At 37.1% G+C, this 15,177-nt stretch overlaps 1 protein-coding gene across 1 annotated transcript in view; it reads left to right on the forward strand.

Moving 5' to 3' along the window:
- itgbl1 (integrin, beta-like 1) overlaps positions 1–15,177 on the forward strand; it is a 684,868-nt gene that overhangs the window by 584,179 nt on the left and 85,512 nt on the right. Inside the window, exon 9 of the mRNA XM_028799973.2 lies at positions 5,927–6,073. Within this exon, the coding sequence (XP_028655806.1) occupies positions 5,927–6,073 (147 nt within the window). The remainder of the gene's footprint in view (positions 1–5,926; positions 6,074–15,177) is intronic.

The following is a 15,177-nucleotide window of genomic DNA, read 5'->3' on the forward strand; positions in this document are numbered from 1 at the left end:
TAATTCAAGAAAAGATCCCAGTCGCCCCACAGCAGGTCATAAAGCTTATGAAACCATTTCTGGACAAAGGCAGAACAATAACAACAGTTGCGTGGAGGTTCCACCTGCACGCTAAAGTCACTTCAGTACACATGTACTTTGTGAGCATGCCCATGTTGATCAAACAGAGGAAGCTCTGCAGGCTACTTGTGACTTTATGCTATAGGAAGATAAGTAAATAAATCAAGGTAACTAACATTCAATCTGGCTTTTATATAAGTAACATATAAATGTTTTTATATAAAGACCATCACAAAACATAATCACAAACTGGGCTTTGCACGATACGCTGGCGAGCTCTGTAAGCCGTGCTGTTTCGTTGAAGGACAGGTGTGGGGCAGACTGACTGGCAGGGTGACGCCGGACCTCTTGCTGCATCCAAACAGTACCATCTTTCGCCTTTACGCCTGGTGCAGCTTCATTGTTCTTATATGTGAGTGGGTGTTTCTTGCAGGGAGGACTTCTGCTCTCTTTCTCTTCTGTAGAACCCTCATCGTCATCTGAGTTCACCACTGTTATAGCACATCTTTATTTGAAAACAGCAGTGTCAGATTGGGCGAGCATGAATGTGACTGAGAGAATAAAACTGAATTAAAAAAAATGCTAACCTTTACAAGTACCATACATTTACACCGTCAGTTACAGACTCAAATCAAATGTATGTTTTTATTGTATAATAATTATTGTATAATCACTATTAAAAAAAAAAAAAATTATTTTAGGATGCAGTTCGAACCCGTGACCTCTTAATTATGATTCAGCAGTTCTCGCCGCTGTACTACCAAAGCAGTTGTGACAGTGAAGTACACTAACCTGATTTCTTTTTCTTTGTTATAGTCTTGAATAAAGGCACACTTGTTTTGTTATACTTGTACCTTTTGTGAAAGTACTTATTTTATATTTGGACTTTAGTCTTCCCACATTATACACTTCATGTCAAAATTTTGTCTTAAGTACTAAAACATTAAAAAGTTTGTCTTTTAGGTATGTGTTCAACATTTGTATCATCCTACGCTTACATAGATCTTTGTAGACACGGATCACACATGAAATGCATGTGTTCCAAATAACAATATATTATTAAACCTATACAGCTCCGGGTACATCACTCCCAGATAAACAAGGCTTGAGCTGGGAGAGCCTTGGGTGGTATGGGATAGCAGGCTGCTTGTGCTTATTGACACATTTACAAAACAAAAGATGCTGACGGAGAGGTGCAAATGGATTTAAGGTGGGCCAGGTTTACAAGTTTTTTCTTAAGCTTTGGTAATTCTAGTGTTAAGACCTTTTAAGGAGCATTAGGCACTAATCAAAGAGTAGAAGACAAAGTAGAACATCATAAAGAGGTTCAAAGATGTTGGCGTGATGCACATGCAGAGCAGGTTAGAGATTATGAAAGTACTAAAATTCGAAAGTCTCAAAAAACTGATAGTAAAGATCGCATTAGCGCTAACAAACGGAAATTATTATTCGGTGAAATAACGGAGCAGCGAAAAGAGATTGAATATATGGACATAGGTGATATGACAGAAGTATGTAGATATTGTTCAGCTTTAAAGTTTAAGTCAGAGACTTGTAGATTGTCTAATTTGTGTTGCCATCAGGGAAAAGTAGTGTGCCTTCCCAATGAAGAGGCGTATCCGCGAGAATTAAGATTTGTTGTGTGGTGAAAGTGAAATCCACATACACAACAGACAAAATATTAAAATCTACAATAATCTGTTTGCGTTCGCATCAAGTGTTACAGTGAAAGTGTAAGTTTAAAAAGTACTTGCGTGTTAATTTCAAAACCAAACAGAACGAAAACGTATAACTCAATGAATACCTCTAACGCAACATGAAACAACATTTCAATTTATTACGTTTTATTATTTTTAATTATGGCTAATTACTTGCTGTAATGTAAAATAGTTAGTTCTATTAAGCATATGTAACAGATCCCATGAAAATAACAATCTGTTTAAATTGTACATCCACTTACCCATATGTGAGTGGCAGAGACGCGAAGTAGCTGGCGCATAGCACCCACCCGGGGGTTGATGAGCAAAGTGAATAGGGGGCAGAGCCCCCTAGTAGATAAATAAAATAATCTGCAATCAAAACTGTTCTTCCGCAGGACTAAAACCATGAATAATAATAATAATAATAATAATAATCCATATATATCAGAGTTAAAATCAAGAAAAAAAATCACAAAAGTTAAAATTGAGCTATTTCTCATCCATCCTGCAAGTCTCAATGCCTTTCTTAAAACTGTCTTCTCCTCTGTCTCCTAACATGTCTCTGCAGCGGCACTGAGATGTCAGCATGCGTGGTCAACCATGTTATCTTAGTTTCCTTAATCTGTCATTGTTGGGGTATCCCAAGCCCTGCTTCATCATACTACTACCTTCCCTTGGTGTCCTGCAGAACAATCCCTCAGAGCACTTTGATTGCTTCTGCTTCCTGTACACTCAGCAGGAGCGACCCACCCCTTGAGCGCTGTTACTGTCATTTACCACAGGGCCATCTTTTGACCACCAAGCCTCCTGTCCATCTTCACCTGATTACACTTCCAACTTAGCTTTGTCTCTTCAATTCTTCACATCGATATAAAGACTTTAGCAGTCTTTATATATTCTGTGGGTGCAGGTATGCTATGTGAATGAGTGTGAATGAGAAAAACAGCTGAGGTGATTGCACATTCACATGCAAATACAACCAACACTTTTTCTCATTAATCACTCCTGGGAATCACAGCTTTGCAGTCACACATGCAGACTCCCATGGAGCCCAAGCTACACAGTTTTTATTAACTAAATTCTGCACTGCCATGGACCCCAGATGCATTTTACCACAAGCTGGGAGAGCAGATTCTGACTTATAAGGAGTAAGCACACTTCTTAGGGCATAAGTGATGGAAAGAAGACATTAAATATAGAAGTGTGAAATTGGAGAGGCAGTGGGCAAGTCTGAAGACAGAAATGAAGACATATTTATGAGACAGGAAGGGACCAAGGACTTTGTGCATAACCATGTTTCATTATGTAATACAATCTTTGGCCTATTGAAATATGTTGAACCTATTAGAGCTTCTAAATAAAGATATCCTGCTTAAGGTGTTTAAACAGAAAAAAATCAACAGTTGTACTTCTTATTTTCTCAAGATGGAAGCATAAGTGTAACACTTTGATCTGTAATTTTGTACCATTTCAAAGCTTTGGAGAGTTTACATCAAAAGCAATATACAAACTGAAACAGGCCTAGTGTATGGAAAAAAGTTTACTTCAATAGAATGTGGGAAAGTAAAAATTGCAACCAGTACAAACTGAAATAAACTCAAAATAAACTTACAAAATGAAAACTGAAGGAAAGTGAAATACAAAAGTTGAGGAAGCCACAAATCCTAACCTTGCAATGAACACTAAGTATGTGTCATACAATGGTAGCAAGCAAACTGTACTAAAATCAGCTTCAGATGTGGGTTATTACTCATTCAGTCAAGAATTTGTTTTTTAGTTTACCAGGAGAGATATGTTCCGGGGAGAAGAGGAATGCAGTACTGTGCTATTATTATTACTTTTATTTTTTTTATTGTATTAATATACTGTAGCTTTTCCCTGAAAGCCATGGCCAGGCAATATACATTTCGAAGTCAGAACAGTGTTTTACTTTAACTTGTTACAAACAGCTATGATGATTAACATTTACATAACTCATGCAAAGAATTGAAAGTTTGTTTTAAGCATTGTACAGAAAAGAACAGCTGAAAAGGAATAATATTGTAAACTACATCCAACATGGATAGTGGAAAGCATTTACAGTGGTTGGGGGATGTTCATGTAGAAGAAATTGTTGCAGAATTACATATTACAGGACATCACCAATACCAGTATTCAGTAAAAATTATTTAAAGCTGATTCATTCAAAGCCAAAAACTGTTTAAAATCTTGACTTTGCATTGGCATCAAAGCTTAACATTAGTACTGTCTCATTATACAGTGACTTTAAATAAATGTCTACTAACAAAAGTTACTAACTACTTTTATTTGCTCAAAGGCACCATCCTGTATCTGTCACATTCTGAAAAACAGTATCTCCATCAAGAATAAATCGCTTTTCATTCTGTTCAGTCATGGCTTGGCTGCATCAGTTAATTTGTGGGTTTTGTTTTTCATTTTGCTAATTTCCACAATGTTTTTCTTACTTTAAAAATATTTAATGCTGATTTTTGATTTGATTTGCAAACTTAATGACGATATGAAGGTGGTTAACAGTTTTGGCTTTTTATAAAATGTAAGTCTATGCCTTGACAAAAAAAAATGCGATCAGTTAATTTCAGACATATTTCCATGTGTGGTGTACACAGTAAAATGAAGTGCATTCTTGGCCAAGTGCATCAAAGTGCCCCTTTTTGGCAGCCCAACTTTCGCTTCATAGATTATGTGAAATATATTATCTCAATGATAAGCAAAACACCAGAGTTTCCTTTCGAATATATTATGTTTTATTTGTGCGAATTTTCAATGGCAAAACTTACTACAAACTGGTATTTGGGTTTGGGACTTTTTAAAGTTTTGGAAGGAAATGTAGAAAGAAAGAAATGAAGCGTCCTAAGGATAAACTGCGATAGTGTTTAAACTGATGCCATTACTCCTGGCTTGTATTAGAAAACAAAGAAACCACTTCCTCCTGTATTTCTCTTTACCTCCCTAGCACCCCGAATTAATGTACTGTATATACTACACTTGCTGACCATTGCTGCGTTCAGTTTGAACTGTGAAGTTACAATTTCTGAGTTCCTAGTCGGAATTTTCAACTGGAACGTCCCCACAAGTCAGATTTCCTACTTGGAAACTTGGGGCTGGTCTGTCAAGTCTGAGCTTGTCCAACTTTGGATTATGACATCAATTCAAGGTGGCGACGTACACTCGCGAACTTTAGTGAAAGCTGTAATATTATATTGTTTATCAGCACTTTGGTCTATATTTGTCTCATTAAATCAGTTTTACACACAGTACTGTCCTATCTCTATCTGTGGACATGTTGCTTTTGCGTTTGGATGCGTAAAATACCAAGTAATGTGTTGTTCAGTAGTTGTTTGTTATTCCAAAAAAGCAAGCACAACAAAACTTTTCCTGGAGGCATCAGAATTGTTTTTCCAACTGTTTTACTGGAACACAATCAACTTGGGTGTGACGTCATTCCTTGTAATGACTTCCAAGGTAAATGGCACGCAGCACATGTCTTACTTGAACTTCGCTGAACCTCCCTCATTCCATTTCACATCTCATGTCACGTATCACCCAGTCTCTTTTTTCTGAGAAGTACTCCCAGCCCCTTTGTCTTTCCTCCCTATTGGTCAGTACCACTCTTTGTGTACTCCCATATCGCTTCTTTTGCATACACCAGAAAGCCGAATTTCTCTGTACGCTCATAGTGCCTAACCAGATAAAAGAAAATGGCACCTTAAAATAGCCCACTTGTTAAAGCATTATTTTCAAAAAATATCAACAAATATAAAAACATGAGCCTGCTAATTTTCTTTTTTCTATAACATCACTAAATCAGTCAAAGCATTTTTAAAATTTTGGTTATTTTGATTAACTGTTGGTGAGGGGGTTTACACCTAAATATTGATATATCAAAATGTTTTGTCTTAGCTGGTACCTGCTGTAATAGATGTACAATCTTGCCAAATTTCCAGCTTTTTAGCAGAACAAGAAATAATGCTTTTGTTGATGACTGAGTGAGTGAGTGAGTCAACTTTACATTATACAGTATACTGTATATAGATTGAAAAACCCTCCACATATACTTGAACTGATGCAGTCTTGTCTCATTAATAAAATATTAAATCACATCATATATGTCTGATATCCTAACCCAGTGTTCTTTTTTCTACTAGGTCATGGTATTTGTTCCTGTGGTCGGTGCATCTGTAAAGATGGCTGGTTTGGTAAACAATGCCAGTTTGTCCGGAACTGTAACATGAGTGAAGTGGAAAGTAAAAGCCTTTGTGAAACTTCAGATGGGATCATTTGCACAGGGAAAGGTATGTATCTCTGACAGAATCTAAACATTGCTTTCTGGGTATTGTAGTGAAGATCATAAGGTGGAAATTTTTTCATTTTTGTATAGGGGGCAGCACAGTAGTTTACAATTCTTTTGTAAAGCTGCAGGGTCCAGGCATTTTGCTTTTCTTGAACTTCAAAAATACTGGTTAACTGGTGATTTTAATATTACCTAGTATGAGTATGTGTGTGTGTAAGCGTGCCCAGGAAAGAACGGAACTCCCACCCAGGGCTAGTTCCTGGCTTGGATCTATTGGGATACACTGTTTTTCTTGCATTGTAATGACCAAGTTCAGAAAATGGATGGATGTTACAAATATCTAAACTGATACACTATGAGGATAGCTTTTGTGTAGAGGCCGTAAAGTAATGTATGGATTATCACCAGTTCTCCTTTGTGCATTATGAACATTTTTAAAATTCTTTTGAAGAATATTTCTAGTCCTGTTTAGGTGATCTGTTGTTGCATTATTAAGTGTATTCGCATTCACAATACATCAATCCCTATAACATGTTATTTAAGACAAAGTTTTACTCTATAGCAGCCTAATTTTACCAGTATTTTGCTCAAAATGATACAGAATGAAAAATGCTTTCAAAACAGCTCATATTATCTATGCAACCATTAACTCTAACATTCACAAAACAAATAAGCACAGGGTAATCAGAAGGCTATTTCTATTAAATGGTTTATGCAAATGTCATTCTTACTAATTGTTGCCAATATGGGTGCCATTGTGCCCAGAACTAGGTCAGCATAATGGATTATTTTGCAGCTATAATGTCTGCTGTCACATGAAGGTAATTAATCACAGAGAAATACATATTGAACTCTAGAGATTGGAAGACACAAGTCACAATGATTGCACATTTTAGCAACAGTTAATGATCCAGGAATACAAGTTTACTTCATCCTCTACCAAGCAATTGTAATTTAACCTTCATATGACTTATTGTTTGTTGACTGCTGAACTGGAAACTTACTTTCCAATCAACTAATATAAGTGTGTTCATTGAATCATGGATTCTCAATAACACATCTTAGGTGTGCCAGACCTTAGACCTGCCCTTCTGTTGATATAATCACCAGCAACAATTGCTTTCTGAAGAAAGGCCATTACAATAAGAGATTTTCTATCCAAGGAGACAGACGTGAGACGTAAGTGCTGCTCGATTCATTTTGATTGTGCGTTAAGAACAGCTCACTCAGGTCAGCTTAGTGTTGGCACAAGAAAATGTGCCTTCTGGATTATAATGTAGACCACTGATAGCTTATCCTTGTGGACATTTTTCTACTTTTTTTCCTTAATTGAGTTTTATAAGCTTTCGCCTTTAAGGCGGCTCATCAGATTATCATTAAATCTATCTGGAATTACAAACGAAAATGATGTTCATGAAAACAGATGTCAGCTGAAATAAGTATTAAAAAATATATTATCTCTATTTGTTTTTATGCATCAGTAATTGACTGGTAAACAAACTCAAATCAAAGAAAAAACTTTACATTTTTAGTTCTGATTTGGTATTTGAAAAAAGATTATTTAAGTGTTGATTAATTTTGTAAATTCAGTTTAGTCAGATTTTTATCAGAATCTATACTAATAAAAGTCAAAGCCCTAACTGACTGACTGACTGACTGACTGACTGACTGACTGACTGACTGACTGACTGACTCACTCACTCACTCACTCACTCACTCACTCACTCACTCACTCACTCACTCACTCACTCACTCACTCACTCACTCACTCACTCATTCACTCATCACTAATTCTCCAACTTCCCGTGTAGGTAAAAGGCTGAAATTTGGCAGGCTCATTCCTTACAGCTTACTTACAAAAGTTAGGCAGGTTTCATTTCGAAATTCTATGCGTAATGGTCATAACTGGAACCTCTTTTTTGTCCATATACTGTAATGGAAGGCAGCAAGATGGCCGTAGGAGACGGAGTTGCGTGTCGCGTCATCACGCCTCCCACGTAATCACGTGAACTGACTGTGAAGGCAGTACGTAGAAAACAAGGAAGAGCGCGAAAGAGCGCTGAAGAAAACATTCATTACACAATTGAGGAGGCAGCGAAAGAATAAGAAGCGAGAGAGCGGCTCACGTGAAGTGAATGAACGGAGCCCGAGTGATCACTTGGATGAATCAAACCTGTTAAAAAAAAAAAAAAAAAGCGGAGCGCCTTATATGAGCAGGCAGTCAGCTAAAGAAGGGAATCAATAAATAACTATAATCATAATAAACGAACAAAAAATAGTGGAGAATCCGCGGATTACATAAATGAAATGGGTACCTGAACAGAAAAGTAAGTCTCAAATAGTCACACTAAGTACCTTAGTTCACTTGCGGTATCGATGTATTTATGCAAATCCAACAGAGTGCCTGTGGGCTCAAAGCATGGGGGCGGGGCCTTCCTCATTCACTCGCCAGCCTCTGTTCCAGTTACTCCACGTCTCACCACGTGTTGCAGTGCACCTTGCCTCCGCTTAGCTAGCGATACCTGTGTGTTCAACAGACATTATCATCTACAGATTGTTAAGGAGTAACGTTTAACGTTTTTGAGTGAGAGATCAGAGCTACGTGGTATTATGGTATTTTATACTGTCTGTTGTCCAAGTCAAAAGTGGAAAACTCTCGCTATTGATCTAACAGATTATGATATGCTAATGCCCACCTGAGAGAGTAACCACAGAACACACTGCCTTTTTTTGTAGGTGAGGCAATGCGCTGTATCAGCGCGTACTCCTAACCTCTCTCTCTCTTTCTCTATTACGCCTACGTGACCACATGCTAATACCCGAACTATTCCGAACCAACATTTGCACTGTTTTGTGTTTTTTGTATCTCACACCCTCATACACTTTTATCGTAAGACCATCCCTTATCTACAATGGAGCGTTCGATCAGAAGAAAATATGAAGCTGATTTTAAATTAAATGTCTTTGAAGTGGCAAAAGAAATTGGTAACTGCGCTGCTGCCACACAATTCAATGCATCTGAGAAATTGATGCAAGATTAGAGGAGGCAAAAAATTTAAGTGTTGAATTTTTGAACGGGCGTAAAAGTTGGGGTCTGATATTATGATCGCTTTTTTGTGTTTCTACAACCGAAGTGCTGAAGAAAACATTCATTACACAATTGAGGAGGCGATGTATTTATGCAAATCCAACGGAGTGGCTGTGGGCTCAAAGCATGGGGGCGGGGCCTTCCTCATTCATTCGCCAGCCTCTGTTCCAGTTACTCTATGTCTCGCTACGTGTTGCAGTGCACCTTGCCTCCGCTAATGCCCACCTGAGAGAGTAACCACAGAACACACTGCCTTTTTTTGTAGGTGAGGCAATGCGCTGTATCAGCGCGTACTCCTAACCTCTATCTCTCTTTCTCTATTATGCCTACGTGACCACATGCTAATACCCGAACTATTCCGAACCAACATTTGCACTGTTTTGTGTTTTTTGTATCTCACACCCTCATACACTTTTATCGTAAGACCATCCCTTATCTACAATGGAGCATTCGATCAGAAGAAAATATGAATGTGATTTTAAATTAAATGTCTTTGAAGTGGCAAAAGAAATTGGTAACTGCGCTGCTGCCACACAATTCAATGCATCTGAGAAATTGATGCAAGATTAGAGGAGGCAAAAAATTTAAGTGTTGCATTTTTGAACGGGCGTATAAGTTGGGGTCTGATATTATGATCGCTTTTTTGGGTTTCAACAACCGACTCATATTTATTTTTATTTTTATACTTGTGTTTTTAGATATGTATATATATGTGTATATATATATATATATGTAGATATGTATATATATGTGTATATATATATATATATGTAGATATGTATATATATGTGTATATATATATATATGTAGATATGTATATATATGTGTGTATATATATGTAGATATGTAAATATATATATGTAGATATATGTGTCTGTGTGTGTATATATATATATGTGTGTATGTATGTATGTATGTGTATATATATATATGTATGTGTATGTATGTATGTGTATATGTATATGTGTGTGTATGTATGTGTGTATATGTATGTGTATATATATATGTTGATATGTTGATATGTGTATATATATATATATATATATATATATATATATATATATATATATATGTATATATATGTGGATGTGTATATGTATATATGTGTATATGTAGATATGTGTATATGTAGATATGTATATATATGTATATATGTATATGTATATATATGTTTATGTGTGTGTGTGTGTGTGTGTATATATATATATATATATATATGACAGCAACACTCATAACAATGACAACACAAATACATTGACAATCATGTTACGTTATTTTTAAAATGTTTCCTTTTCTTTTTCATAACCTCTTTAACACACTACTTCTCCGCTGCGAAGCGCGGGTATTTTGCTAGTATTTGTATATTTTTTTATCTTTGAATGAAAAATTATGCACTGTTCCTGTCTTATCAAACAGTGTCAGATATTAAAGTAAAAAACTGGTGCACAGCTGTGCAATGTTTACTATTACTGTTGCACATCTCCAGAGACCCTTGCTTTAAATCCAGGTCTAGTCACCATTTATACGCAGTTTCTAAATACTACCTATGCTTGTACAGACAGCCTCCAAGTCTACCTGTTGTCCTCATTCTCCAAAGATATGTGTTTTTGGTGCCCCTACATTGGCCTGAAACCTATAAGTGTAAATATCCAAGGGTTTATCCTGGACTAGCATGTTACCATATAGTTTGTTCCTACTTTGTACCTGTGTTTCGAGGGTTTAGAAGGGTTCCATCCTTAATTGTGGTAGTTATCGTGTAAATTGTCTAAATAAGTTCTGGAAATGAGTCACACAATATTTAGTACTCTTCCCTCACACACCCTGTATCCTGTGTTCAAATCCCAAGCTCAAGTTCTTACTTTATAAATTTTTCACATTCTCCCCCGTGTTTGTATATGATTTCCTGCGAGTGGTGTTTCATTTCATTACCCAAAGATGTGAATGTTAGAATAATTTGCAACTCTAAACTGGCCCTCTATGAGTGGACCCTGTAATTGACTGTGGCCTCTGCAGGGTAAGTTTCTGCCTTTGCGGTCAAAATAGGCTTTGTCACCCTGAATTTAAAACATGTTCCTGAAATCTTGCAAAGGCGTTTTCACCATTTAAAAAAGATCTTGATATATCGTTGAAAACCTATGCAGTTATCACTGCAATTCTCCATTAAAATTGCTCAGACCGTGAAACATCTGTTACATAGTTGTAGTTACATACCCTGATGTTTTAGTTAAATTTTGAAAGTACAGATACATCATAACTATGTATGTACACTTGTTTTTGGATCAGTGATAAATTGTTACATTGTAATTATATAAACTGTGGAATAACAATGACACCTGAGTAATTAACTATAGCGTTACTTTGTATTACACAGTAAGTACGGAGTAATAGATAGATACTTTATTAATCCCAAGGGGAAATTCACATATTCCAGCAGCAGCATACTGATAAAGAACAATATTAAATTAAAGAGTGATAACAATGCCGATAACAATGCAGGTATACAGACAGACAATAACTTTGTATAATTTTAACATTTTGGGTGGAATTGAAGAGTCGCATAGTGTGGGGGAGGAACGGTCTCCTCAGTCTGTCAGTGGAGCAGGACATTGACAGCAGTCTGTCGTTGAAGCTGCTCCTCTGTCTGGAGATGATACTGTTTAGTGGATGCAGTGGATTCTCCATTATTGACAGGAGCCTGCTCAGTGCCCGTCGCTCTGCCACGGATGTCAAACTGTCCAGCTATAATAACTCACAGTTACACTGTACTTATACAGTAATTACACAGTAGTTACAGTGTAATTATGGACACTTAATGTAAAGTGTTACCGGAATCAATTATATTTTATTAAATAAGTAGTCAAAATATATACTGACAGATTTTTGGGTGATACTAAACCGGGTAACTGTCAGAAACTTTAGTAAAGTCACAGTCTCAACCAAAATGGGTTTCCTGTTTCAAGAGACATTGTGTTCCAGCATCTTGGTTTACCTTCAGCATGCTTATTAGTTTTTTGTTGTAAACTGTTTGTTACGTTTTGAGTAAATTACAAAATAGTGGAATTCACCAGTCTGTCATCTCTAGTCATTTGACCGTGACTCCTGCACTTGGCTTTCTGTTTGCTAAACCTGGCTAATTAGTGAATTTTCTAAAAAAAAAAAGCCCTCTCTTACAGTAACAGTATACATATTGGTGTCCTTATAAATAACTAACTTCTTTTCTAAGGTTTGTTTTTGTATGACCCCTTGTGCAAAAGCAGAGTCAGAAATGTATTCCTGGAATAGAAATGATTTAACATACAGTTTAACATTTTCAAACACAATTAATACAATTCAGAGTAGTGGGGGTGGCTGGAGCCTAATGTAGTGATATTGGGCTCAAGACAGATACCAGTCCATTTCAGTGCCCACACATGCACAGCTTTGGGGCCATTTCATCATCAGTTAACCTAACCAGGTTTAGGAATATGGGAGGAAAACCAAAGTACCCAGAAGACAACCTACATAACCATGGGGAGAACGTGACTAGGTGTGGGATTCAAATTCAGAATTTTTGATGTGTGAGGTAGCAGCACTAATGAGTGTGTCACTATGCCTCCCCCCCCCCCCCAACACAAAGTCAGACAAGGCACTGTAAAACATCTGATCACTTGTTCTCAAACCCATTGGATTTAAATGGACTACAGTTATGATACATGACAAACAGGCTTGCTGGTCTTATTATCTGAAATTTTTATTTGAGTACACTTCGAGGTACTTTATAATCAGTACTGAAATGGCATCTCCTGATTTTGTCAAATTCTTACAAACAGCTGAAGTAGTTGAAACAGTGGAAAATATTACTGATAGATTGCTTAAAAAGTATGCATGCAACAAAATGTAGGTCCTTGACTCATTTAGGATTATCATAGCAACTTGCCTACTTTCACTTTAAAATCTCAAATGGCTTTCTATTGTGAGGTTTAGATTTGATAAGCCCCTAAACAATTTTCTTCTGCATAGTTTTAAACTTTTCAGCCATGAGAGAATGAGTTGCAGTTGTTGTGGCCTCATTTTGGCCTTCTTCCCTTCTTGACCAGGTACTTAACTTTGGAGGATTCCCTATTGTACCATGTTTTCTCTATTACTTTTTAATGGAATTTACTGTACTTAGACAAATTTGAAATGCTTCAAAAAAATTCTCATAATCTTCCCTAGGACCTTTCAATTAACCTTATCCTAATTTTTCTTTTGAATGTTCTTTTGTCTTCTTAATTACATTTTTGTCAGTAGTTATACTAACCAACTGTTAGACCTCCCAGAGATTAGCCTACTTAATCTGAACTAATGTGAAACATTTTAATTGGGTAAAGGCATACACTATTCAACTAATTATGTGACTTCTAGAAACAGTTGTATATGACAGCACCTACTTAGATATGTCATATGGTATAGCAAAGATGGTGGATTCTTTTAGAATCAATCTTTATGCTTAAATCTTATAAAGCACACTTCATGATGATAAGCTTAGAGAGCTCAGAGTACATTACACATTTACCAATACGTTAAAGCTAAAATAAATTATAAAGGATAGTACAATCTGAACATGCTACATTTATGTTGTGACCATTAGGAAATATTCACCAAACCCATAGACTTGACAGCATAAGAAATTGTTTGCATCCTGACGTCCTGGTCTGTTTATTTACACAAAGACTATGGCCTTTATACCCCTTGTGTCTGCTTTCGACTATGCTTTGTCCCTTCTGCCATCATTCTTTACTCTTTTATAAGATCTGAGAAATTTCCGTTTTTTGTCATTCTTTCTCATTTTTTTTTTGTGGAAAAATGTATAACTGAAACGAGTAAAGGTCCTCAACCATCCACACCGATCTTCTTAGGCAAAGTTACATCGGCTTCTGGTTGGCCTTCAGTTTCTTGTTGCCTTTACTAGGTTTGTCCTGGCACTCACCCTCCCTATGCCTATTTGCAATGAGAAAAAGAAAGTCTGAGAGGCATCTAATCATGTCCCTGGTTGTGTACCATGTGGACACAGAGCTCTCAGCATGAGGAGATAAAGTGCCCATGGGCCCCAACAGGGTTGAGCTCCCATGCTCATGAGCTGTAGCCCTGCTGGAAACCAAGGAGGCTGCCCTCTGTCGGTCCAGGGGACAAACTGTCCTGGAAATACTCTCTCCCCAGGTCCTTCCATGTTCAGGGTGTCCCAGCTGGGCAAGGGCTCTGACCATCCGCCACAATATATATAAATGTATATACAGTATGTGTGTGTATACTGTATATTGTGCTCACAAAGAGCCACCACTGAGCCCCAAACCTCAGACAAAATATTATCCAACACAGTCCTGTTTTCAAAATTAAGGCCTTATTTCATAAAATTGCAAATGTGTGCAAACCCTGGACACTTTTTACTACTTGGAGAATATTTTTTCTTTATCAGTATGCTGCTGCTGGAGTATATGAATTTCCCCTTGGGATTAATAAAGTATCTATCTATCTATCTATCTATCTATCTATCTATCTATCTATCTATCTATCTATCTATCTATCTATCTATCTATCTATCTATCTATCTATCTATCTATCTATCTATCTATCTATCTATCTATCTATCAGCAACCAACCACAATTACAATCAAATGTCTTTTCTTTCTCTCCTTCCACTTATCTTGTTGAGTGTCATCCACTGCCTCCCGACTCTGACTCATCCAGGTGAGGTGATGGGCCCCTTTTAAGATGGACCCAGGAATGCCTCTCGTGCCATAGTGTGCCCTCTTGAAAGAACTTTCTGGTCATGTGGAATCCAATGAGGTCCTCCCCTGACAGAACCCTGTTGCGGCATCCAGTGACCCCAACAAGGCTACACTTCCAGACTCCAACTCCCATGTACACCTACAGGTCTCCAAACTGAGATGCCTCAGGAGTACCACTTCCACCTGCCTCTGGTCTCCAACTTCCACTGGCCTATCCTTTATATACCTCCAGCTGGGCAAGAAGTAATTTTCCCATCCAGCTGGCATACC

Source organism: Erpetoichthys calabaricus, chromosome 4 (assembly GCF_900747795.2).
Source record: "Erpetoichthys calabaricus chromosome 4, fErpCal1.3, whole genome shotgun sequence".
Taxonomy (NCBI): Eukaryota; Metazoa; Chordata; class Cladistia; order Polypteriformes; family Polypteridae; genus Erpetoichthys; species Erpetoichthys calabaricus.